Source organism: Lipotes vexillifer, unplaced genomic scaffold (assembly GCF_000442215.2).
Source record: "Lipotes vexillifer unplaced genomic scaffold, Lipotes_vexillifer_v1.1 scaffold555, whole genome shotgun sequence".
Lineage (NCBI taxonomy): Eukaryota > Metazoa > Chordata > Mammalia > Artiodactyla > Lipotidae > Lipotes > Lipotes vexillifer.
The window spans coordinates 244700-268458 of record NW_006772693.1 but is presented as its reverse complement, the minus strand read 5'-3'; the positions used below and the strand labels follow the sequence as shown (position 1 = coordinate 268458).

The following is a 23759-nucleotide window of genomic DNA, read 5'->3' as shown; positions in this document are numbered from 1 at the left end:
CATACACACTGTGAAATTTTTTGTTCTACTTCTGTGAAAAATACCAGTGGTAGTTTGATAGGGATTGCATTGAATCTGTAGATTGCTTTGGGTAGTACAGTCATTTTCACAATGTTGATTCCTCTAATACAACAACATGGTATATCTCTCCATCTATTTGTATCATCTTTAATTTCTTTCATCAGTGTCTTATAATTTTCTGAATACAGGTCTTTTGTCTCCTCAGGTAGGTTCATTCCTAGATATTTTATTCTTTTTGTTGCAATGGTGAATGGGAGTGTTTTCTTAATTTCACTTTCAGATTTTTCATCATTACTGTATAGGAATGCCAGAGATTTCTGTGTGTTAATTTTGTATCCTGCTACTTTACCAAATTCATTGATTAGCTCTAGTAGTTTTCTGGTAGCATCTTTAGGATTCTCTATGTATAGTATCATGTCATCTGTAAACAGTGACAACTTTACTCCTTTTCCAATTTGGATTCCTTTTATTTCTTTTTCTTCTCTGACTGCTGTGGTTAAAACTTCCAAAACTATGTTGAATAATAGTGGTGAGAGTGGGCAACCTTGCCTTGTTCCTGATCTTAGTGGAAATGGTTTCAGTTTTTCACCATTGAGGACGATGTTGGCTGTGGGTTTTTCATATATGGCCTTTATTATGTTGAGGCAAGTTCCCTCTATGCCTACTTTCTGCAGGGTTTTTATCATAAACAGGTGCTGAATTTTGTCGAAAGCTTTTTCTGCATCTATTGAGATGATCATATGGTTTTTCTCCTTCAATTTGTTAATATGGCATATCACGTTGATTGATTTGCATATACTGAAGAATCCTTGCACTCCTGGGATAAACCCCACTTGATCATAATTTATGATCCTTTTAATGTGCTGCTGGATTCTGTTTGCTAGTATTTTGTTGAGGATTTTTGCATCTATGTTCATCAGTGATATTGGCCTGTAGTTTTCTTTCTTTGTGACATCCTTGTCTGGTTTTGGTATCAGAGTGATGTTGGCCTCATAGAATGAGTTTGGGAGTGTTCCTCCCTCTGCTATATTTTGGAAGAATTTGAGAAGGATAGATGTTAGCTCTTCTCTAAATGTTTGATAGAATTCGCCTGTGAAGCCATCTGGTCCTGGGCTTTTGTTTGTTCAAAGATTTTTAATCACAGTTTCAATATCAGTGCTTGTGATTGGTCTGTTCATATTTTCTATTTCTTCCTGGTTGAGTCTCAGAAGGTTGTGCATTTCTAAGAATTTGTCCATTTCTTCCAGGTTGCCCATTTTATTAGCATATAGTTGCTTGTAGTAATGTCTCATGATCCTTTGTATTTCTGCAGTGTCAGTTGTTACTTCTCCTTTTTCATTTCTAATTCTGTTGATTTGAGTCTTCGCCCTTTTTTTTTTGATAAGTCTGGCTAATGGTTTATCAGTTTTGTTTATCTTCTCAAAGAACCAGCTTTTAGGTTTATTGATCTTTGCTATTGTTTCCTTCATTTCTTTTTCATTTATTTCTGATCTGATCTTTATGATTTCTTTCCTTCTGCTAACTTGGGGTTTTTTTTGTTCTTCTTTCTCTAACTGCTTTACGTGTAAGATTAGGCTGTTTATTTGAGATGTTTCTTGTTTCTTAATGTAGGCTTGTATAGCTATAGACTTCTCTCTTTGAACTGCTTTTTCTGCATCCCATAGGTTTTGGGTCGTCGTATTTTCATTGTCATTTGTTTCTAGGTTTTTTTTAATTTCCTCTTTGATTTATTCAGTGATCTCTTGGTTATTAAATAGTGTGTTATTTAGCTTCCATATGTTTGTGTTTCTTACAGGTTTTTTTCCTGTAATTGATATCTAGTCTCATAGCGTTGTGGTCAGAAGAGATACTTGATATGATTTCAAATTTCTTTAATTTACCAAGGCTTGAATTGTGACCCAAGATATGATCTATACTGGAGAATGTTCCATGAGCACTTGAGAAGAATGTGTATTCTGTTGTTTTTGGATGGAATGTCCTATAAATATCAATTAAGTCCATCTTGTTTAATGTATCATTTAAAGCTTGTGTTTCCTTATTTATTTTCATTTTGGATGATCTGTCCATTGGTGAAAGTGGGGTGTTAAAGTCCCCTACTATGATTGTGTTACTGTCGATTTCACCTTTTATGACTGTTAATACTTGCCTTATGTATTGAGGTGCTCCTATGTTGGGTGCATAAATATTTACAATTGTTATATCTTCATCTTGGATTGATCCCTTGATCATTATGTAGTATCCTTCTTTGTCTCTTGTAATAGTCTTTGTTTTAAAGTCTAGTTTGTCTGATATGAGAATTGCTACTCCAGCTTTCTTTTGATTTCCATTTGCATGGAATATCTTTTTCCATCTCCTCACTTTCAGTCTGTATGTGTCCCTAGGTCTGAAGTGGGTCTCTTGTAGACAGTATATATACGGATCCTGTTTTTGTATCCATTCAGCCAGTTTACGTCTTTTGGTTGGAGCATTTAATGAATTTACATTTAAGGTAATTATCTATATGTATGTCCCTATTACCATTTTCTTAATTGTTTCGGGCTTATTATTGTAGGTCTTTTCCTTCTCTTGTGTTTCCTGCCTAGAGAAGGTCCTTTAGCATTTGTTGTAAAGCTGGTTTGGTGGCATTGAATTCTCTTAGCTTTTGCTTGTCTGTAAATCTGAATGAGATCCTTGCTGGGTAGAGTAACCTTGGTTGTAGGTTTTTCCCTTTCATCACTTTAAATACGTCCTGCCACACCCTTCTGGCTTGCAGAGTTTCTGCTGAAAGATCAGCTGTTAACCTTATGGGGATTCCCTTGTATGTTATTTGTTGCTTTTCCCTTGCTGCCTTAAAAATATTTTCTTTGTATTTAATTTTTGATACTTTCATTAATATGTGTCTTGACATGTTTCTCCTTGGATTTATCCTGTATGGGACTCTCTGCACTTCCTGGACTTGACTATTTCCTTTCCCATGTTATGGAAGTTTTCAACTATAATCTCTTCAAATATCTTCTCAGTCCCTTTTTCTTTTTCTCTTCTGCTGGGACCGTTATAACTCGAATGTTGGTGCGTTTAATGTTGTACCAGAGGTTGCTGAGACTGTCCTCAATTCTTTTCATTCTTTTTTCTTTATTCTGCTCTGCAGTCATTACTTCCACTATTTTATCTTTCAGGTCACTTATCCGTTCTTCTGCCTCAGTTATTCTGCTATTGATGCCTTCTAGAGAATTTTTCATTTCATTTATTGTGTTATCATTGTTTGTTTGCTCTTTAGTTCTTCCAGATCCTTGTTAAACATTTCTTGTGATTTTCTCCATTCTATTTTGAAGATTTTGGATCATCTTTACTATCATTATTCTGAATTCTTTTTCAGGTAGGCTGCCTATTTCCTCTTCATTTGTTAGGTCTGGTGGGGTTTTGTCTTGCTCCTTCATCTGCTATGTTTTTCTGTCTTCTCATTCTGCTTAACTTACTGTGTTTGGGGTCTCCTTTTCGCAGGCTACAGGTTCGTAGTTTCCATTGTTTTTGGTGTCTGTCCCCAGTGGCTAAGGTTGGTTCAGTGGGTTGTGTAGGCTTCCTGGTGGAAGGGACTAGTGCCTGTGTTGTGGTGGATGAGGCTGGATCTTGTCTTTCTGGTGGGCAGGTCCACGTCTGGTGGTGTGTTTTGTGGTGTTTGTGGCCTTATTATGATTTTAGGCAGCCTCTATGCTAATGGATGGGGTTGTGTTTCTGTCTTGCTAGTTGTTTGGCATAGGATGTCCTGCACTGTGGTGTGCTGGTTGTTGAGTGGAGCTGGGTGTTGGTGTTGAGATGGAGATCTCTGGGAGATTTTTGCCATTTGATATTATGTTGAGCTGGGAGGTCTCTTGTGGACCAGTGTCCTGAAGTTGGCTCTCCCACCTCAGAGGTACAGCCCTGATGCCTGGCTGGAGCACCAAGAGCCTCTCCTCCACACGGCTCAGAATAAAAGGGAGAAAAAAAAGAAAGAAGGAAGAAGATAAAATAAAATATAACAAAATAAAATAGGGCTTCCCTGGTGGCGCAGTGGTTGAGAGTCCGCCTGCTGATGCTGGGGACACGGGTTCATGCCCCGGTCTGGGAAGGTCCCACATGCCGCGGAGCGGCTGGGCCCATGAGCCATGGCCGCTGAGCCTGTGCGTCAGGAGCCTGTGCTGTGCAACATGAGAGGCCACAACAGTGAGAGGCCTGCATACCACAAAAAATAAATAAATAAATAAAATAAAAATAAAATAAAGTTATTAAAATAAAAAATTACTAAGAAAAAAATTTTTCCAGTAATAATAATAAAAATAAAACCCGACAGACAGAACCCTAGGACAAATGGTAAAAGCAAAGCTATACAGACAAAATCACACACAGAAGCATACACATACACACTCACAAAGAGAGAAAAAGGGAAAAATATATATATATAACGTTGCTCCCAAATTCCACCTCCTCAATTTGGGGTGATTCGTTTTCTATTCAGGTATTCCACAGATGCAGGGTTCATCACGTTGATTGTGGAGATTTAATCCGTGGCTCCTGAGGCTCCTGGGAGAGATTTCCCTTTCTCTTCTTTGTTCGCACAGCTCCGAGGGTTCAGCTTTGGATTTGGACCCTCCTCTGCGTGTAGGTCGCCTGAGGGTATCCGTTCTTCGCTCAGACAGGACGGGGTTAAAGGAGCAGCTGATTCGGGGGCTCTGGCTCACTCAGGCCGGGGGGAGGGAGGGGTACGGAATGTGGGGCGAGCCTGCGGCGGCAGAGGCCAGCGTGACGTTGCACCAGCCTGAGGCGCGCCGTGCGTTTTCCCGGGGAAGTTGTCTCTGGATCACGGGACCCTGGCAGCGGCGGGCTGCACAGGCTCCTGGGAGGGGAGGTGTGGATATTGACCTGTGCTCGCACACAGGCTTCTTGGTGGCAGCAGCTGCGGCCTTAGCGTCTCATGCCCGTCTCTGGGGTCCATGCTGATAGCCGCGGCTCGCGCCGGTCTCTGGAGCTCCTTTAAGCGGCGCTCTGAATCCCCTCTCCTCGCGCACAAGGAAACAAAGAGGCAAGAAAAAGTCTGTTGCCTCTTAGGCAGGTCCAGACATTTTCCCAGACTCCCTCCCGGCCAGCCGTGGCGCACTAACCCCCTGCAGGCTGTGTTCACGCTGCCAACCCCAGTCCTCTCCCTGTGCTCCGACCAAAGCCCGAGCCTCGGCTCGCAGTCCCGCCCGTCCTGGCGGGCGAGCACACAAGCCTCTCGGGCTGGTGAGTGCCGGTCGGCACCGATCCTCTGTGCGGGAATCTCTCCCAATCTCTGCCCGCGAAGGGGCTTCCTAGTGTGTGGAGACCTTTCCTCCTTCACGGCTCCCTCCCACTGGTGCAGGTGCCGTCCCTATTCTATTGTCTCTGTTTTTAATTAATTTTTTCTTTTGCCCTACCCAGGTACGTGGGGAGTTTCTTGCCTTTTGGGAGGTCTGAGGTCTTCTGCCAGCGTTCAGTAGGTGTTCTGTAGGAGCTGTTCCACATGTAGATGTATTTCTGGTGTATTTGTGGGGAGGAAGGTGATCTCCGCGTCTTACTCCTCCGCCATCTTGAAGCTCCTCCAAGTTGTACTCACTGGCACAAGGTGGCCATCCCTGGTTTCACATCAACATGATCTCAGGCACAAACCTCTTTGTTTTTCCATTTTGTCTTTAAGTTACTTGTTGAAACAACTGGCCCGCAGTCCCAAGGACTGTCGCGGCTTTGGCTGGTGGGGCCCCTCCAGAGCCGGCAGCCTCAGTGAGGCCGCCCTCCCCTCGGGCTCCGGGGCAGTTCAGTGACGGCGGAGGGAAGAGACTCCGAACCAGCTACAGTGAGGTTTTAAGAAATTAAATGCTTGAGCTCTACCCCAGACCTCCTGAGTTAAATTTCTGGGCAGGGCATGGGAGGACATAGTGTATAAATTCAGAGAAGGGAGAGGAGTTGGGGGAAGCAAGACCTGGCATTCTGTACCTTATAAAACTCCCCAGTAATGCTGATAAAAACAGCTTGACGCAACTTAGTGGAGCAATATTTGAGAATCACTGCCATGGGGCAGGATGGCACCATTGGGCAAACGTATTCCTGTCAGTTAACGTGGCATGTAGACCAAATGGGCTTTGAGTTATGCAGGATTTTCAGCAGAAACTCCCACGTCTTTCCATCTCCACCTCTCTGATGCCTAGCACACACACCAAAGTTGAGAAATACTACACTAGATCATGAGCCTGAGAGTCCACAGTGGGGCCGAAAGGCTTCAAGGAGGGGCATCTTACATTGAATTTAAAAAGAAAAATCTTGCCAAACATAGAAGAAGAGAAGAGTTGCCAAGGAAAAGGAACAGCATGTATTCAGGAAAGGAAAACTGGGCTTAAAGTGTGATGCACTGAAGAGTTGTTTAGAAGAAAGGGTTCCTGCAGGGGAATGCTAGGCTCTGGAGAGGATCAGATTTCTTCCTTGGGTTCCACTGTGTTTTTATTATGGAAAATTGTGAATACCAAGTCTAGGATTTTATAAATCTCAATTCAATAAACTCTATGTTACTTTTGTTTACTCAAGTTACATTCTAATAGGCACTGTCTTATTATTTTTGTTATAATCTGCACATCTAGGATGCATTCTTGGCTGTGAAATTTTCATATTTCTTCTTTAAAGTTGGTTCCAGGTTCTTTAGTCAGTTTCATTCAGTCCGCATACTTAACAGAGAAAAGCCAGGACTACACTGACCCGATATTAATAACAAAGTATTTGTGTACAAGATGCCTTTGTTCAGAATGCCACAAAGCAAGAGTGAATTTCCAAGACAATTATCAGTGTTACTGAAGATTTAATGGTTGGGGCTTATGCAACCTGAATTAAATACCAATATTATGGTTACCTGAGTGAGTGATTCCTGGTAAGATCAGGTTGACGCTCCTGTAGAATTTCAAAGATGTTGGGCTGGCGCAGAAATGCAACAATCTTGTCATTGTAAGCTGAAAAAACATACATATGTAACAATATTTTAAAATCTGTTATTTTATGCACATAAATCCAGACTTTTTAAGTTTTGTTTTTCTGGTTAATATTCCTTGTATTCAAAGTCATAGAGCCACTATAGATGCTTAAATTCTAATTTGTGTCTATCCTGTTATATGAGTATTGGACTTAGATCTGTTAGGTATAACTGACTTAAGCACTCATTAAACTCATCTGATGAGCCATATTTATTATCAAATTGCAAGATGAGATCACCAACAAGATTCTAGATACTGATTGTTTTATGCTACTGCTTACTAAAATCAACCTTATAAGCAATTGTTAAAAATGGAAAACCATCTTCTGATCAAATGTCAGCCACCTACAGAGGTGAAGAGGTAGAGCAAGAGTTGCTAAAATACCGTAGTTGCCAGCAGCAACTACCAATATGCAGAGGCAAAACATTCCCACATTCTATGTGGAAATAAATGCCATTAAGCCACAGGGTAGCTCTTTACCAAACCAACTACACCAACAGCTACAATACAACCAGCATCATCAATTATGTACATAATATTTTAAAGGGAAAAATCTATATCTTAGTCAAGCCTGGCTAATGTTTACAGAAACTTTAAATTTAATTAACGTTTACTAAAGGCTCTGTTAATACTCTTTTGTCAAGAAAGTAATTTGCTTACTTAAGATAATTCATCTTGATTACATTTATTTATAATCAAAAATACAGATATATTTAATTACAGAACTGAGTGTCTGAATTCTCAAACATCAGAGATCCTAGTTCAGTCAATACTCTTGTGCTCATAAATATGATCAAGAAACATGCCTTACTTTAACAAAATATCACTCAGAAGAAATATAATTCTCTAGACATTTGTCAATTGAAATTTTAGCTGCATCATGCTAATTTTAGTAAAATGTAAATAAAATTAAAAAAAAATACTATCTGCTAACATGGAATCCCACTGTCAAACTCAAAGTGTCCCTAACTGCACATTTCACCACATATAAATAATAAAAACATTTTTATAATTGAGGTTTTGTCAGCAGTTTTTACATTCTATCTAAGATCAGAGACTAGATAAATTTTTAAACCACAATTTTATAGTACTTTAAAATTCTATGTGCAGCATTTAGTATCATATGAGTAACAGCATAAGAAAACATAGACTGTTCAATTTCTACCCAAGGTTTCTTCTTATTCAGTGACTGTCGAACCTTTTAGGACATGGGCACTGCATTATATTTCATGGTAAAGTCTTTCTTAAAAAAGTAAAAATTTTAAAGCAAAACCAGACAAATGGAGAGCTGCTCAAATTTAAGATGGAACAGGGAGCCCATCTGGCCTCCTGCCAGTCTGTCCACTCCACCTGCCTTAGGGGCTCTAGGTTTGGAAACTGATCTACTTCAACCTCATCATTTTACTAACAACTCAAGTTGTTCTTTAGGCCAATTTGCCTACATTCATTTATTTTTATTTTACAATTTTGGAGACTTTTGCTGTCTTGCATTTGCTACAAAACCCCTTAAGAATGTGCCATCATCGCTTTCTTATTTTGTGAGGCTCACACACCTTTTAAACTCTGTCTCAAGCATTAAGATATACACTAAATAAATGCTTGTCCAAATGCCTAATTTAAAATGACCACACAATACAGCTGCCTTAAGAACTTATTTTTCCTTCACTTCAACAATCTAATATAATAGTTCTACTCAGGTAAGGTAGAGTAGTAGAAAAAATTCTCATCCTATAGGATTTTACAAGACATAAGTGTTTTGAGACTCAAATCGATTTTTTAGGGATAATGCAGCAGTTTTTCAGTACAGGGCAAATGTAGCAGGCTGACAATAGGGAAGTGTATCAGCAGAGAATGCATGGTACACACTGACATGAAAAGCAAAGATAAAGACTTTAGGAAAGAGATGACATACCCACTGGAACCATGTCCTGGTACTGTGGCCTACTGACTGTATTGAACGTACTCGATGGCCTGGGAAGAACTGGTGGTCCTGCATGTCGAGAATCTTCTCCTACCTGCAAACACAAGCAGTGTTTTTGTTCTGCACCAAATCCTAGAATACTTTACATCAGTACCCCAAGCCAAGTTGTTCAGAACACTTGACAATGAGCATTGTTAAGTACCAACTGATCAGAACAGAGGCTAGCTGAAGAGCTGACACAGGACTCTCAAAAGCTCTGCTTCAGTTGCTGAATTGAGGGGATGGGTTGGGGTATAATGTCCCTGAGAGGGGCCAGGGCAGTAACTGTTGACCAAGTGGTACAGGAGTAGCTCAAAATGCCTACACCTCTTGGGGATGTAGATGCTGAATACCTGTTCCTCAGGAATAACTTCTACCTGACAAAACACAAACCTACAAAAGTACAATCAGAGGGAACACTTGGGTGGTACAAAATTCATCGGGCAGTGCCAGGATATACCTTCTTTTGGCCAAGGCAGGTCAGGGAATTCCCTGCCTCAGCAGAGGAGGGGTTGAAGAGCAGCAGTTTTCACGTGGGTTTCCGAGTTGGATATTATCTCCTCAGAAGCAATTTTACATGCCTATTAGAGCACCCAGTACAACAGCTTTTTCTGGTTTGAACCTCCCACACCAGCAAGCTAATCACAGCAGGTGTGGAGGAGCTAAATAGGGTTGCCCCAACCTGAATTAGTTACATACTGATTATAGGCTTAGAAACTCATACATACAAGGAGATAAATAAAAACGCCCATTAATAATCTTACCAGAAAACACTAACACTGCTTTAGCTTCTGTTTTAGCATTTTTCCCCCATACTACAGAAGTCTTTTAAGACAACAGTAGAACAGTCAAATAAGAGAACAAAAGGCAAAACAACCTCCTGGATTTATAAATTGGTACTTTTAAGATACAGTTTCTACTCCCACCCATTCAAACCCTCACAACCATTTTATCATACTGCATCCGTTAGGTGTTCAGTGAGGGTTTTTCTAAAGGCCCTAAAGCTGGAAATATCGTCCCCACCCTCGACTGCTTGTTTATCCTTCAAGAATGTTCTCACTCATTCTTCAATGTGTAGCTCAAACAGCCCCTCCTCGATGAAGCCTTCCCTTCCCTTCAAGCTGAAATTAAATGCCACCTTCTCTGAGCACCCACAGCACTCGGGGTACATTTCTAAAGCAGCTGCCGTTATTAACAGTCTATAAAGCATTTTTTGCTTGTATTGTTATTCATCTGGATTATGGTTAGTTTTATATATTCTCTCCTTAATAAGAACACAGGAACATACATTATTTACTTGTTTCCCTCATACCAACCACGTTTCTACACTACGGGTGTTTAGTAAGTATTCATTTGTTGGATGGAAGAGATACCAAAACTTCTACTACCTGGAATATTTGCTAAATAAGTCTAAGAGAATGGCTGGGAAGACTTGTGAATGTAACCAGAAATTTCCCACTCTGCTTCTCTTGAGTTATTGGCTCTGAGAAATGAAGTCAGCTCCTCTTGGGAGAGATTCAATCATTAACTATAGCTTGTCAGTCACCAAACTTATCATTTCAATCTACCAACATATACTTTCCCTCCTGTCAGTAAGTTGCCTTGTGTCATCATTTCCCACAACAGCCAAAGGTCTTCTCCTTGACACCCTGCTTCTTCAAACCAGACCATTATCAGTGGGCAAGCCGTGATAAACGTTGTGTGTTACTGCAGGCTGTGCGTGCTTCCGACAGCTGGGCCAGAAAGCACATTCCCCTCAAGGGTTTAACAACGCTGAGACTGAATGTTGAGTCTTTATGGGGTCGTCTCTGTTCCACTGCTCAGTTTCCGTCAATAAGAAGAGAAGTCCTCATTCAAATTTTAATGTGTACCTTAGTATCTCTACTGCTAGACCATGAAAATAATTCAAGTTCTGAGGCAGAGGAGTTGAAAGAAAATGTAAGTATAGCTACTAATCTCATGCACGTAGTCCTGATCAGACTGAACAGCCAGTGGCACATTGTGAAGTCAAATAAGGCAAGCATCTAAAGTGCACTGGTTGCGTGATAAAACCAGGCAGGGCCCTAATATGCTACATATCACGCACAAAGTCCAAAGGTGAGAGGTCTGTTCTGCTTTTTAGATGAATGCTATTAGCATCATCCAGTTCACCACTAACGTTTTATATGACAGCCAGGTAGAGATTTATTAGCTACTCATAAAACATGAATATTTTTGTGCATACCTCATCCTGCAATAGATTTATATATCACTTTTATGTGAGCTTCTCGTGTGTACTCTTCTATGTCTTCACTTACAACCAGCAAACACACATAATCATTAGAGCCAGTATGTAAATCATGAGGGGAAATTCCAAGAGTGGAATTTTGATGAATCAAATCCAGTTATTTATTACATTCATAATCTTTTCTTATAATAGAAGCTACAAAAATATTTGACATACAATATAATACTGAAAATATGATATGCACATAGATGCAACGTGGAAAAGGCATGCAGGAAAAGAATCTTAATTCTTCTTGTCGAAGGGAATTTTTAGAAACAATGTATATCAAGTGATAATATATGACATTCAAAGCATAAGTCTGTATTAAGGAGAAAATATGTGACCTAAAACATTCCTGTTTTATTTATTTAACCTGCTACAGAAAAAGGGAAACAGGAAGAGATTATTTCTTTTCTCTTTTTTCTTTTTCTTTCTTTTTTTTTCTGGTTAGATTATTAGAGAGCCCTCATGTGGTTACCACGGGACACTGCAAACTAGCAAAGTATAATAGAGTACGGTAGAGCTTTTAGTAATTCTTAATGCCACCCATTTTCTCTGAGCACTTAAGAGTACATAAATCAACCCTCATACATATCCTAACTTTAAAGAATATTAGTGAGGATGCCACAACCCCATAGCATTGGCCGAAGATTTTAATCTAATCCAGCAATCCTCACTTAAGAAACTTCCCTATCTTTAACCTAATTTTAATCCCCTAAAAAAGTTACATTCATTTCTTCCTATGAAGCTGCTCTTAGGTATGCAAAAGGGCTCATCATCATCCTCTCTTGAACACTGTATTGCATTATGAATTCCCTCTCACCATCCACTGAATTTTTTTTTTCTAAATCTCTAATTTCTTCAACCTTTCCTCACATGTCCTACTTTTTAAACCTGTAATTTAGGCTCTATGAGTTTCCAGAGAAGCCCCATTAACATTCCAACACTTTCAGCCTCCAAATGATAGTCTCTAAATCAAACTAGAAAAACAATACAATAAGAAAGAGCCAGCACGATTCCATAAACCCCACATCCCGTGCTTCTATCAGCCAACAGGTCAGTCGCTAAGGCTCGGGACTCACCTCGCCTGCGCTGTGGCTGCGCTGCCTGGTCAGGTGCTGTCGATGCACCAGTGCGCTCGTGGGTCTGCTGCTCTGAAGCGGGAGCCGGGGATCGATGAAAGTGGTGGTACGCGAGTTGTGGTCGACAAAAAATGCCTAGGAAGCAACCCACTCAGTCAACACTCCGTACATGGCACACACCTGTCTAGCGGTCCTATCATTTCACACATGCAGGGAAAGACCCACTTTGGAGTGAAAACCTTCGCTCCGTTTTCTCGTAATTTCAAATCTTCGGGAGAATTTCTCCTTCTTCCCTCAGGACAGACCAGAAGAGAGGAAGCAACGCTTAGATTGGATGCAGAATGAAGACGGCAGGAAGGAACATTGTTCCTGGCTTTAGGAAATACAGTCATCAAAGATAGGATCTTAGAAAGAAGCCCCCTGAATGGACACTTGGGCTTCTCTTAACTGATGCTCTTTGCTCTTACTGCTATCGGTTATTACCAAGTTTTTCTTCAAACATCATTGACTTCTCTTTTCCTTCTATGTAATCAGCTACCAAGTCCTTCCCCATGTTCTCATTATAGTGTCTCCTCTATTTGTCCCATCCCGGCCTATCATTCATTCCATTATTTCAGGGATTTCTCTTAAACATATAATTATTAATAGTTTCTCAGTTGTTCCACATCTCTACAACCTTATTCACTGAATGGCACCTCACTATCAGAATTTTTTTTCTAAAAGCTTTGACTACATTTCCACTCCAATCCAAAGCCTCTAATGGCTACCTATTATTTATACAAAAAACAGTCCAACCCTTTGGTCAGTTTTCCAAGACTCTTTACAATCTCCTTCTTACTTCCTTTCCAGTTTGGTCATTGATCACACACCCAGATAAATTCTATCACATACAATGACTCAGGGCAAGACACTTAAGTTCTCTGGGCTATAGATTTCTTATAAAAACATGCCTCCTTCATTCATAATAAACATTTCTCTACCATAAAGTGATAGGAAGGAGGAAACCATGTCTGTCATGTTTACTGCAGAATCCCTTGTGACATGAAACCATGAGTGAGCATAAACCATTTCCCTCAGTTTTGCAGTAAGGATTGCATGTAATGTAGAAAGGCCTTTAAAAATTCTGTTTGTTTAATTCTAAAACTCGATGTAAGTGCTATTTTTCATTATCATTAGGAACAAAATGGTGTTAAGTTTGCAATGTAAAATTCATTCAAGGAAATAATGAAGCCCATCATCTCAAGGATAATTAGAAAATAAAAGTTTTCCATGATCAGATAAAGTTAATTAGGTCAAGATAAAAAGGACTATTAGGAGAGCCTGGAGACTCATTCCTGATAAATGTCAGGACACATGATATATGCCAAATAACCTAAGCAAAAAAGAACTGATGGAGCTCTGTTAACAAAGTACCTTAAAGACTAGGAATGAATGCATCTAGGCAAATCCCAGGGGCAGATGGTATATTTATGCTGATTAAAAATTCACCTTTCCATTATGAAACAAAATGTTTCTGCAGATAATCAGGAAACAGAGCAAAAGAATTTGTAAGTAGCTCCCAAATAGGGGGAAAAATGACTTCTTTAAAAAAAAATAACTTTAAGCAGAATGTGCACTAGAAACAAAGCAGAGAAATGGCCAGAACAAGAATCCTTGTCTGTCCCTTCTCTCGATATCCGATTTCCAGGTACAAAGACTGGATTAAATGGAAGTTTTGTAGGACGGAGTCACCAACCTCACATCCCTGGGTAATGCTCCCTTTTCCATAACCTATCAGGTGGAATATCTTTCTTCTCTGATCTTGTAAAAACGTACACCAACAATAAACCCTACACAGGCTTGTATTGGCAGGCTCTGGTCTCAAATGTGACACTAGTCCCCATTTGATTTGAGCTTCTAATACACTTGTATGTATATTATTTCTGCCACTTTTTAAAATGTCATAAAATAGAAATTCTTTTTTTAATATACATTTCAACATAATAGGTATTATAGTCAATTTAATATTCTCTTTATGTATATATATTAAGATTAAGCTCTTATTACTACAACAATAATATTAGCCATGTCGTTTAAGGGGAAAATACAAAGAGTATAAAAATAGAATTGCCTATTTACCTAATTTCTTAGGAATGTTTTGAAGGAACAGGTGGTCATTTAGAGGTAACGATGAATGACTTGTAATTATAAGGACAAATGGGTGTGTACATCTAGGTCTGTTGTGATTTACATGGAATGTCATAGTATAATCTGACGTTAAGAGGCTTCTCTAAAATCCATTCTATAAAAAATTATACTGTAAATGCCTTCAGGGTAGGGACTCTTTCTTACTCACCCTGTTCTCCCCAATAGCTTTTAGGGCTGCATCTGGGAGAAAGAGAGTGCTCAGTAAATAAACTGCCAAAAACTCGAATAGCAGACTCCTGACCAAAATACAGGAAGACAACTGACAATGAACTAACCAAGTATTAAAAGTCACATTCTTTTATGTAAGCACAGAAATACTGAAAGATTTGAGAAAAATACATGAGAGAAGTGTGTGTGTGTGTGTGTGTGTGTGTGTGTGTGTTGGGGTGGTGGTGAAAAGTGTGGAGAGCTGAAGACTATAATACCACAAATAGGATAAAAGGTTTTAAAACACCTCATGTGGACACGGATAAACTATCAAGTTAAAACTTGAGAAGTCCGAGACAAAGCAGTGATTAAATGCTTGGGATCTAGAAAAAGACAAGCCTGGGTCTGAGCTCTAGCTCCACCACTTATTAGTGACATAACATTGGGCAAACTACTTAACTTTTTCAAACTACAATTTCTTTTCTGTTAAATAGGTATAATAACGTTAGCCTACATCAAAGGAAGATAAAATGAGATGGTTCATATAAATTTCTGAACATAGTACCTGAGACCCCTTAAATGTGAGTTAATATTATTATTACTAATAATAACAGTATTAACTTCCGAGACATTTTTCTAAGTGTTTCTCCCTGCAGCCCATAAACAAAGCTCAAAAAAAAAAAAAAAAAAGGAGAACAAGTGAACACACGCTTCCCAGGCTCCTTGTAGGTACGTATGGCCTAGATTAAGTTCTGGTCAATGAGATGTAAACAGAGGGTCACATGATCCTTCTGGAAAACTCCTTTCCAAGGAGATTTTTACAAGGTAAAGCCCTCCTTCTGTACTTCATCCATTCTGCTCCCTGAAACAAAGATGTAATTGCCAAACCCCAGCAGCCATAACGAACCCTGAAGATGAGGGATGGCTGAATAAAAAGCCGTAAGGAGCCAAGGCTCTTACAACTTAAGAAACCACCTTAAGGGCCCTAGACTGCCTACCTCTGAACTTCTTTATGTGACAGACTAAAATCTTGTATAGTAAACTTTGTATAGGTCTCTGTCACAATGCAGCCAAACCAAACCCTAATTGATGCACTGAAGTCAGCAAAGAAGAACGCATAAGCCGGCCACCACCATTATAAATAAGGATTTTCATTATTTCATAAATAATGATTTCTCATTATTGTTCACCTTTAATACGGCTGGGTAACAGTCCGAGATTTAAGTGAAATGTAGAGTTGGGAAAGTATAAAGCTGAGATTTGAATCCATCTTTCTGACTTCAAAGCCCAGTGAGCAGTGCCTCTTTCCCCTCCCTGTCCTTTTCATAGATCTCTTCTTTTTCTTCCATTCTTTCTGCCTCCTATTTTTCCTTTTGATGTTCTTCCCACTCCCCTCACATAGTACTTGATTTTAGAAAAGCATTTAAGTATTTATTGAATTAGGCCGACAATAACTGTCACTTAGAGCGCTGGGCCTCACCACTGTTTCAGTGCTGAAAAGGTTGCTACTGATGCTGGACAGCAAACTGTACGTCCTCTGCACAATCTGTACGGCTCCCCTACTGGAGGGTGGGCTGTGGCTGGAGCATAGGTGCTAATTTGTATTCCACAAGGAGCTCAGTTTCAGAGTAAATGCAATGTGTATACTGTTTACAAGTGCTTTTTAAGTCTGCCAAGTACTTGGGGGAAAAGTCTCAATTAAGACCACTATCGAAACCACGCAGCTAGCACACGCGCTAGCCGAGGGCAGCACGAAGAGGCAATTCCTTGGCATGTGCTTTGGCTCTGCTCCGCTCCCTGTGTGACCCTGGACAGGCTTCCTTGATGCTTTGCTATATCCACGTAAAGGACATGACTGAGGTCACAACTGAGTTGTGGAAGATGTATTCTACTTTAAAACAAAGATCAAAGCATAGAAAAAATACAGTGCAAATTTTAGGCTTGACATTTCTATTTGTAACGCACAAATCGATTATGTCACAAAAGTGGATCACTTTCCCATAGGATGTCCTAACTAGTTCAAGCCAGTAATGAAGTTGACCTATTCCTTTTTTAAAAAATTTAATTTGGGTCACCATTTATTTTTTTATGTCACCATTCTTGAATAGCTTGCCTTTATTTATGAAATTGTCTACCGTGTATCAATAAATACTGTCTGGGGGCTTCCCTGGTGGCGCAGTGGTTGAGAGTCTGCCTGCTGATGCAGGGGACGTGGGTTCGTGCCCCGGTCCAGGAGGATCTCATGTGCTGTGGAGCGGCTGGGCCCGTGAGCCATGGCCGCTGATCCTGTGTGTCCGGAGCCTGTGCTCCGCAGCGGGAGAGGCCACAGCAGTGAGAGGCCCGCATACCGCAAAAAAAAAAAAACCCAAAAACAAATAAATACTGTCTGAATAAACAGTATGTTGAGAAGGCAGACCACATTTAAAAAAGCAATTGTATCAAAAGAGGAGTCTTTTTCAGATTAGCCACTAGCAAAGCAAATTTTGAACATAGATTCCCTACTGTTAAGTTTCATTAAGGAAATTCACTCAAGCTTCCCAGTGCTGGACCAACTAGGGCTAACAATATAATCAAAAACTGAAAGGAATGCAAATACCCAAATTCAAATCTCATTTTAAAAACTGCTACCCTTTCGCTGCTTCAGGGCATGATCAGAGTCAGAAAATATGGGCTGGATGGAGCCCATATTAGTGAGGCCAAACAAAATACACTTCTCTCTTTACACAATTCTTTTTTTTAAGCTTCTATTATTTTAAGAAAAGAAAAAGCCATCAGTATTTGTGAAGAAATACCAACCTCAGGCTCAAGAAATCTAAGTTACAGAAGTTTGAAATTGTTTCCACTTAACATTTTGCCAAACCAGGAATCCGTATTAAAAGACCATGTAAACAAAATAAAACAAAAAGCACTTGTAACTATGCTACAGAAAGACATCATCAGATCTTTCTTTCTCTAAAGAGTTATGGAAACAATGAAAGAACAATAATTTAAAAGACAGCAGCACTGCATATTGAATCTGTTCTAACTTCTAGTTTCTCAACTCTATAAAGTCTTAAAATGCTCAAAAAGTTCATTGTAATCTACTTTAATTTTTATAAAGATTGTAATTTACTCATGCATTGTCTCCCTTCCATAATATAAATCTCAGCTCCTGGTCCCCTCTCTAGTATTTCCCCAATTATAAGGAATAAACATGCTATCATTTTCTCTATATTATATCCCAGACAGAACTCCATTACCAATACTGGAGATGAAAAGCACTGAATAGGAGAGTTTATTGTAACTAAAAAATAGTCATGCTAACATTTTCTAACATTTGGTTCATCTGAAGGAGTGAGTGGTCCCAAATATCTCATGACATCTATCAATAACAAAAAAGTTAAAGAAGGTTGTTTTGTTAAACTGCTGTGATCAGAGACCTAAAGTTGCTAGGAAGAAAACAGGGACACATGGCACCGTGGATAAGTAAAACATCCCCAAAACTTCAGATGTAAAATGTTAGCAAAGGGAGGGGGGTGGTATTTTATGTATTGGGAGTAGTGGTATTTAGGTGTTAGAAGTATAATATAGGGGAGCCAGTGACATGCTGGGGATGGCATGGGCCAGCTTACAGGAGCTGATGGTGAAATCTCAAGGAATTCTCAAGCTGGTTGATGATGATACTGGCAGCCTGAAATTGGCTATGGTGGGAGAATTTACCACATGGAAAATGGCAAATGCTACAGATCAGCCCTCCTCCCCACCGTCCCTGAGGAGCTGGTTGCTAAGCATTTATCAGCACGTCACTGCAGAAGACCAAGGATGGAGTTATCCAAATCAGCACACTTCAGGTAGAATAGAAGGGCATTGCCATGAAATTTTAAAATAGTACTCTACATTTTTTAAAAAGATTCAGTGCTGGTCAGAGGACAACTGTTTAAAGATAAAAGGCAAAGGCCATCTTCATACTTGGGCAATTCCTTCAATATTCCATGAGTTTAGCATTTTACTCAAAAATACATTCACAAAACCAACCTCTGTTTTATTCTCTAATTCTGAAAGGTATATACTGCCCTGGAAGGATTCTTCACCTCTGCCTCTACTGGGTTACTTTTTGGTCTAACAAGATTGTACCCCCTGAAAAATAAGCAAGAGATACTCTAAAAACTATGTGTTATTTGTAAATTTAGAGTTTACTTTCGTCTCTACCTGGATTGCTGTGTAACTGGAGGTGATTAAACCAGATAACCACCACAAAGAGGTATTAGTTGTTCCAAAGCAATTAAAGAGACATGTCACAAAAATAACTAATATACTGCTCTAATGAATGAAAAATATATTTTTCAGTGTAGAACTTATTCTGCTAAGAGACTTTTGGGATTCACTTGAAACCTCCAAATATTAAGTTGTATTTTACTCATTAAGATGAACCTGACCCAATAAACTGTGGCCATCAGCTTCATGTGGGACTGAAACCAAAGTCTATGTCATCACTGGGGCAAGTTCTACAGCCACATAAGCTATTAGCATCTGGTAAAATGAGAATCCTCAAGTAGGCTCTGACTGTGGTAACTTTCACTGTACAAATATTTGTTCTCTTCTAAAAAATCTATCCTCATAACCATAACTCCTACTTGCCATGGTCATCGAAGTTGAATATTTGGACCATACTGATACTCAGATCCCCGATGTGACATCCAAAGTCACAAACCCCTAGAGTTAGAAAGCTTGGCTTTAGAGGTGGATGTCAGTTTAGCTGGGTGATATTATAGCAAGTGTTTTTTGGTAGGGAAAAACACAAGAAACTATGGGAAGAGACATTTCACTTTAAATAAGGAGATGGTTACCGTTTTACATTTTCATTTAAAGAGCCCATGACGTTTATATCACTTTTAAAGTTCAAAGTTTCAGTTTAGGCTCAAGTAGAATGAACTGGGGAAAGCACCCTGTGTTAATACTGTTTGAGAGTACAAAAGAAAGAGGCAGGAAAAAAGTTATTCCATATTTAACATCTGAAAGGGGAGTCAAAAATAAACACTTTTCTTAAAAATTAAACCAAATGGTAAGTCCATTATATAAACTTACTAATAAGAAATATCAAGCTTTGTAATATTTTTCTAATTGTCCATGTCATTTTGTATCATTCTCTCTGTTATCCTTAACCCTCTGTAGTGGTGCTTCCACTGATTTTACTCCATTGATATCGGTCTGTGATTGTCAATTTTATGTGTCAACTTAACTGGGCCACTGGGTGCCCAGACATTTGGCCAAACATTATTCCGATGTGTCTGTGAGTGTGTTCCTGGATGAGATTCACCTTTCAATCAGTAGACTGAGTTAAGCAGATCATCCTCCCTAATGTGGGTGGACCGCATCCAATCAATTGAAGGTCAAAAGGCTGAGTAAGAGGGAATTGCCTTGGCCTGACTGAGTTGGGACATTGGCGTTTTCTTGGGTCTCAAGCTGCTGGGTTTTGGAGTGGATCTGTGTGTGTGTGTGTGTGTGTGTGTGTGTGTGTGTGTGTGTGTGTGTGTGTGTGTAATACAGGGTCTCTCAAAATGTTCCCATTACTTCCTTTTTTTTCCTCTTAATTTTATTTATTTCTTTCTTTTTGGCTGCATTGGGTCTTCATTGCTGTGCGCGGGCTTTTTCTAGTTGTGGCGAGCGGGTGCTACTCTTAGTTGCAGTGCGCAGGCTTCTCATTGCGGTGGCTTCTCCTGTTGTGGAGCACAGGCTCTAGGCATGCGGGCTTCAGCAGTTGTGGCACGTGGGCTCAGTAGTTGTGGCTCGTCAGCTATAGAGTGTAGGCTCAGTAGTTGTGGCACACAGGCTTAATTGCTCCACAGCATGTGGGATATTCCCAGACCAGGGCTTGAACCCATGTCCCCTGCATTGGCAGGTGGGTTCTTAACCACTGCACCACCAGGGAAGTCCTTTTTTCTTTGTTTTGTTTTTTTATACATCTTTATTGGAGTATAATTGCTTTACAATGGTGTGTTGGTTTCTGCTGTATAACAAAGTGAATCAGCTATACATATACATATATCCCCATATCTTCTCCCTCTTGCGTCTCCCTCCCACCCTCCCTATCCCACCCCCCCATCCCACCCCTCTAGGTGGTCACAAAGCACTGAGCTGATCTCCCTGTGCTATGCGGCTTCTTCCCACTAGCTATCTATTTTACATTTGTAGTGTATATATATATCCATGCCACTCTCTCACTTCGTCCCAGCTTATCCTTCCCCCTTCCCCGTCCCCGTGTCCTCAAGTCCATTCTCTACATCTGCATCTTTATACCTGTCCTGCCCCTAGGTTCTTCAGAACCATTTTTTTTTTTTAGATTCCATATATATGTGTTAGCACACAGTATTTGTTTTTCCCTTTCTGACTTACTTCACTCTGTATGACAGTCTCTAGGTCCATCCATCTCACTACAAATAACTCAATGTCATTTCTTTTTATGGCTGAGCAATATTCCATTGTATATATGAGCCATATCTTCTTTATCCATTCATTTGTCGATGGACACTTAGGCTGCTTCCATGTCCTGGCTATTGTAAACAGAGCTGCAATGAATACTGTGGTACATGACTCTTTTTGAATTATCGTTTTCTTAGGGTACATGCCCAGTAGTGGGATTGCTGGGTTGTATGGTAGTTCTATTTTTAGTTTTTTAAGGAACCTCCATACTGTTCTCTATAGTGGCTGTATCAATTTACATTCCCACCAACAGTGCAAGAGGGTTCCCTTTTCTCCACACCCCCTCCAGGATTTATTGTTTGTAGATTTTTTTGATGATGGCCATTCTGACTGCTGTGAGGTGATACCACATTGTAGTTTTGATTTGCATTTCTCTAATGATTAGTAATGTTGAGCATCCTTTAATATGTTTGTTGGCAATCTGTATATATTCTTTGGAGAAATGTCTATTTAGGTTTTCTGCCCATTTTTGGATTGGGTTGTTTGTTTTTTTGATATTGAGCTGCATAAGCTGCTTGTAAATTTTGGAGATTAATCCTTTGTCAGTTGCTTCGTTTGCAAACATTTTCTCCCATTCTGAGGGTTGTCTTTTCATCTTGTTTATGGTTTCCTTTGCTATGCAAAGGCTTTTAAGTTTCACCATACACAAAAATAAACTCAAAATGGATTAAAGACCTAAATGTAAGGCCAGACACTATAAAACTCTTAGAGGAAAACATGGGCAGAACACTCTATAACATAAATCACAGCAAGATCCTTTTTGACCCACCTCCTAGAGAAATGGAAATAAAAACAAAAATAAACAAATGGGACGTAATGAAACTTAATAGCTTTTGCACAGCAAAGGAAACCCATTACTTCTTCAAAGGAACCAAACATACCCCCCCAGTGTGTTCCTTTTTCCTCGTCTTTACTTTGGGTGTTTTCCTTCCTTTCCCATTCCAAATTTTCTCTTCTCCACAATCTAATTTTATCAAAATCCTACTCATTGGGCTTCCCTGGTGGCGCAGTGGTTGAGAGTCCGCCTGCCGATGCGGGGGGGCACGGGTTCATGCTCCAGTCCGGGAGGATCCCACATGCCGCGGAGCGGCTGGGCCCGTGAGCCATGGCCGCTGAGCCTGCGTGTCCGGATCCTGTGCTCCGCAACGGGAGAGGCCACAGCAGTGAGAGGCCCGCGTTCCGCTAAAAAAAAAAAAAAAAAAAAAAAAAAATCCTACTCATCATTCAGGGTTCAGTTCAAATCCAATCTTTACTATGAAAACTCTCCAGGTATCCCATGCCAGAAATAAGTCTTTCTATACCTATACTAGTGCATGATGCATGTTCTGTTCTTTTATAATCCAAATAAGAGGCATTAGGGGTAAAATGGTCTGGGCAAGGGGTGCTTAGTGGCTTTACACAGGAAGTGCATGATTCTGTGCAAATGTGTGGATCTGATTTCAGTCCCAGTTCTAAAAAGAGAGTTACTTATCTGGCTAAGGATGTTTTTAAAACACTATCTTCGTGACCATAGCTTATGGAGATTGCAACCACCAGAGTAGAAGACCACTAATCTAGCAAGAGAACAAATCTACCAGAGTGACCACAATAAACAGAGCACTCATAGCAGAGAAACAGAAAATGCTCTGGGTTGTTACACAGGTTTCAGGCAGAAGCAAACACTCGAGGGCAGACTACCGAGCAGTGGTCAAGAACAATGTGGACAAAAAGAACAAGAACAACAAAAGGAACCCTGTTGTGACAAAATTATTCTGTTGGACCACCTCAGTTAAGGGAGATCAGCTGTTTGTTAAGAGGAGGAATGGGACACTGACACTAATTCTTCAGTGTATCTTTTATGTCATTGTGTATTTCCCATTAGAGTAAGGATTTAACCATCAATAACAAATCTTTATCATTTTTATAAAAGTCTAAACTGATGAAACTCTTTAGTTGTTGTTCTACTTACTGTAGATTCTTGCTTCTACCTAACCATTCAAATCAAGATTTTGGAGAGCTGGGTAGGAATAACCAAGTGAGTAGCATTCCTGGCTTAGTGTGCTGTATGGTCCATTTTATTTTGTAGGTGTTTGAATAATCCATATTTTGCTTTCCCCAAACTAAGTCATAAACCTCTACAGGCTTGTAATTGTACTGCTTTTATCTTCTACAGTATAGGTAATAATAAGTCAATTACTGAAGAAGTTGTTTAATTATAATCCTAATTGTTTTTCTTCCATTTGTAATCCTGTGATTATCTAAGTGGATGCCAACCACAGCCCCAGGAGCTAGACAGGACAGGTTACTAGCCCTCAGTTTAGAGAAAACTGAGGTTTGTAGAAGTTAGATCAGAAAGACAGCGATGGATCCAGGAATCCTGATCCACAGCAGCATAATTTCCTCAAATCCTCCAAATTAAAAATGAGAAGGGGGCTTCCCTGGTGGCACAGTGGTTGACAGTCCGTCTGCCGATGTAGGGGACACGGGTTCATGCCCCGGTCTGGGAAGATCCCATGTGCTGCGGAGTGGCTGGGCCCGTGAGCCATGGCCGCTGAGCTTGCGCATCCGGAGCCTGTGCTCCGCAATGGGAGAGGCCAGGGCAGTGAGAGGCCTGTGTACCGCAAAAAAAAAAAGGTGAGGGAGGAAGGGAGGGAGGGAGGGAAGGAAGGGAG

The 23759-nt window shown here is 40.0% G+C and overlaps 1 protein-coding gene across 1 annotated transcript in view; it reads right to left on the bottom strand.

Moving 5' to 3' along the window:
• The window catches only part of HECW2 (HECT, C2 and WW domain containing E3 ubiquitin protein ligase 2), a 246869-nt gene that overhangs the window by 73383 nt on the left and 149727 nt on the right, over positions 1–23759 (bottom strand). Inside the window, exons 14-16 of the mRNA XM_007447815.1 lie at positions 12316–12450; positions 8920–9022; positions 6890–6986 (exon numbers count right to left, since the gene is read on the bottom strand). Of these exons, the coding sequence (XP_007447877.1) occupies positions 6890–6986; positions 8920–9022; positions 12316–12450 (335 nt within the window). The remainder of the gene's footprint in view (positions 1–6889; positions 6987–8919; positions 9023–12315; positions 12451–23759) is intronic.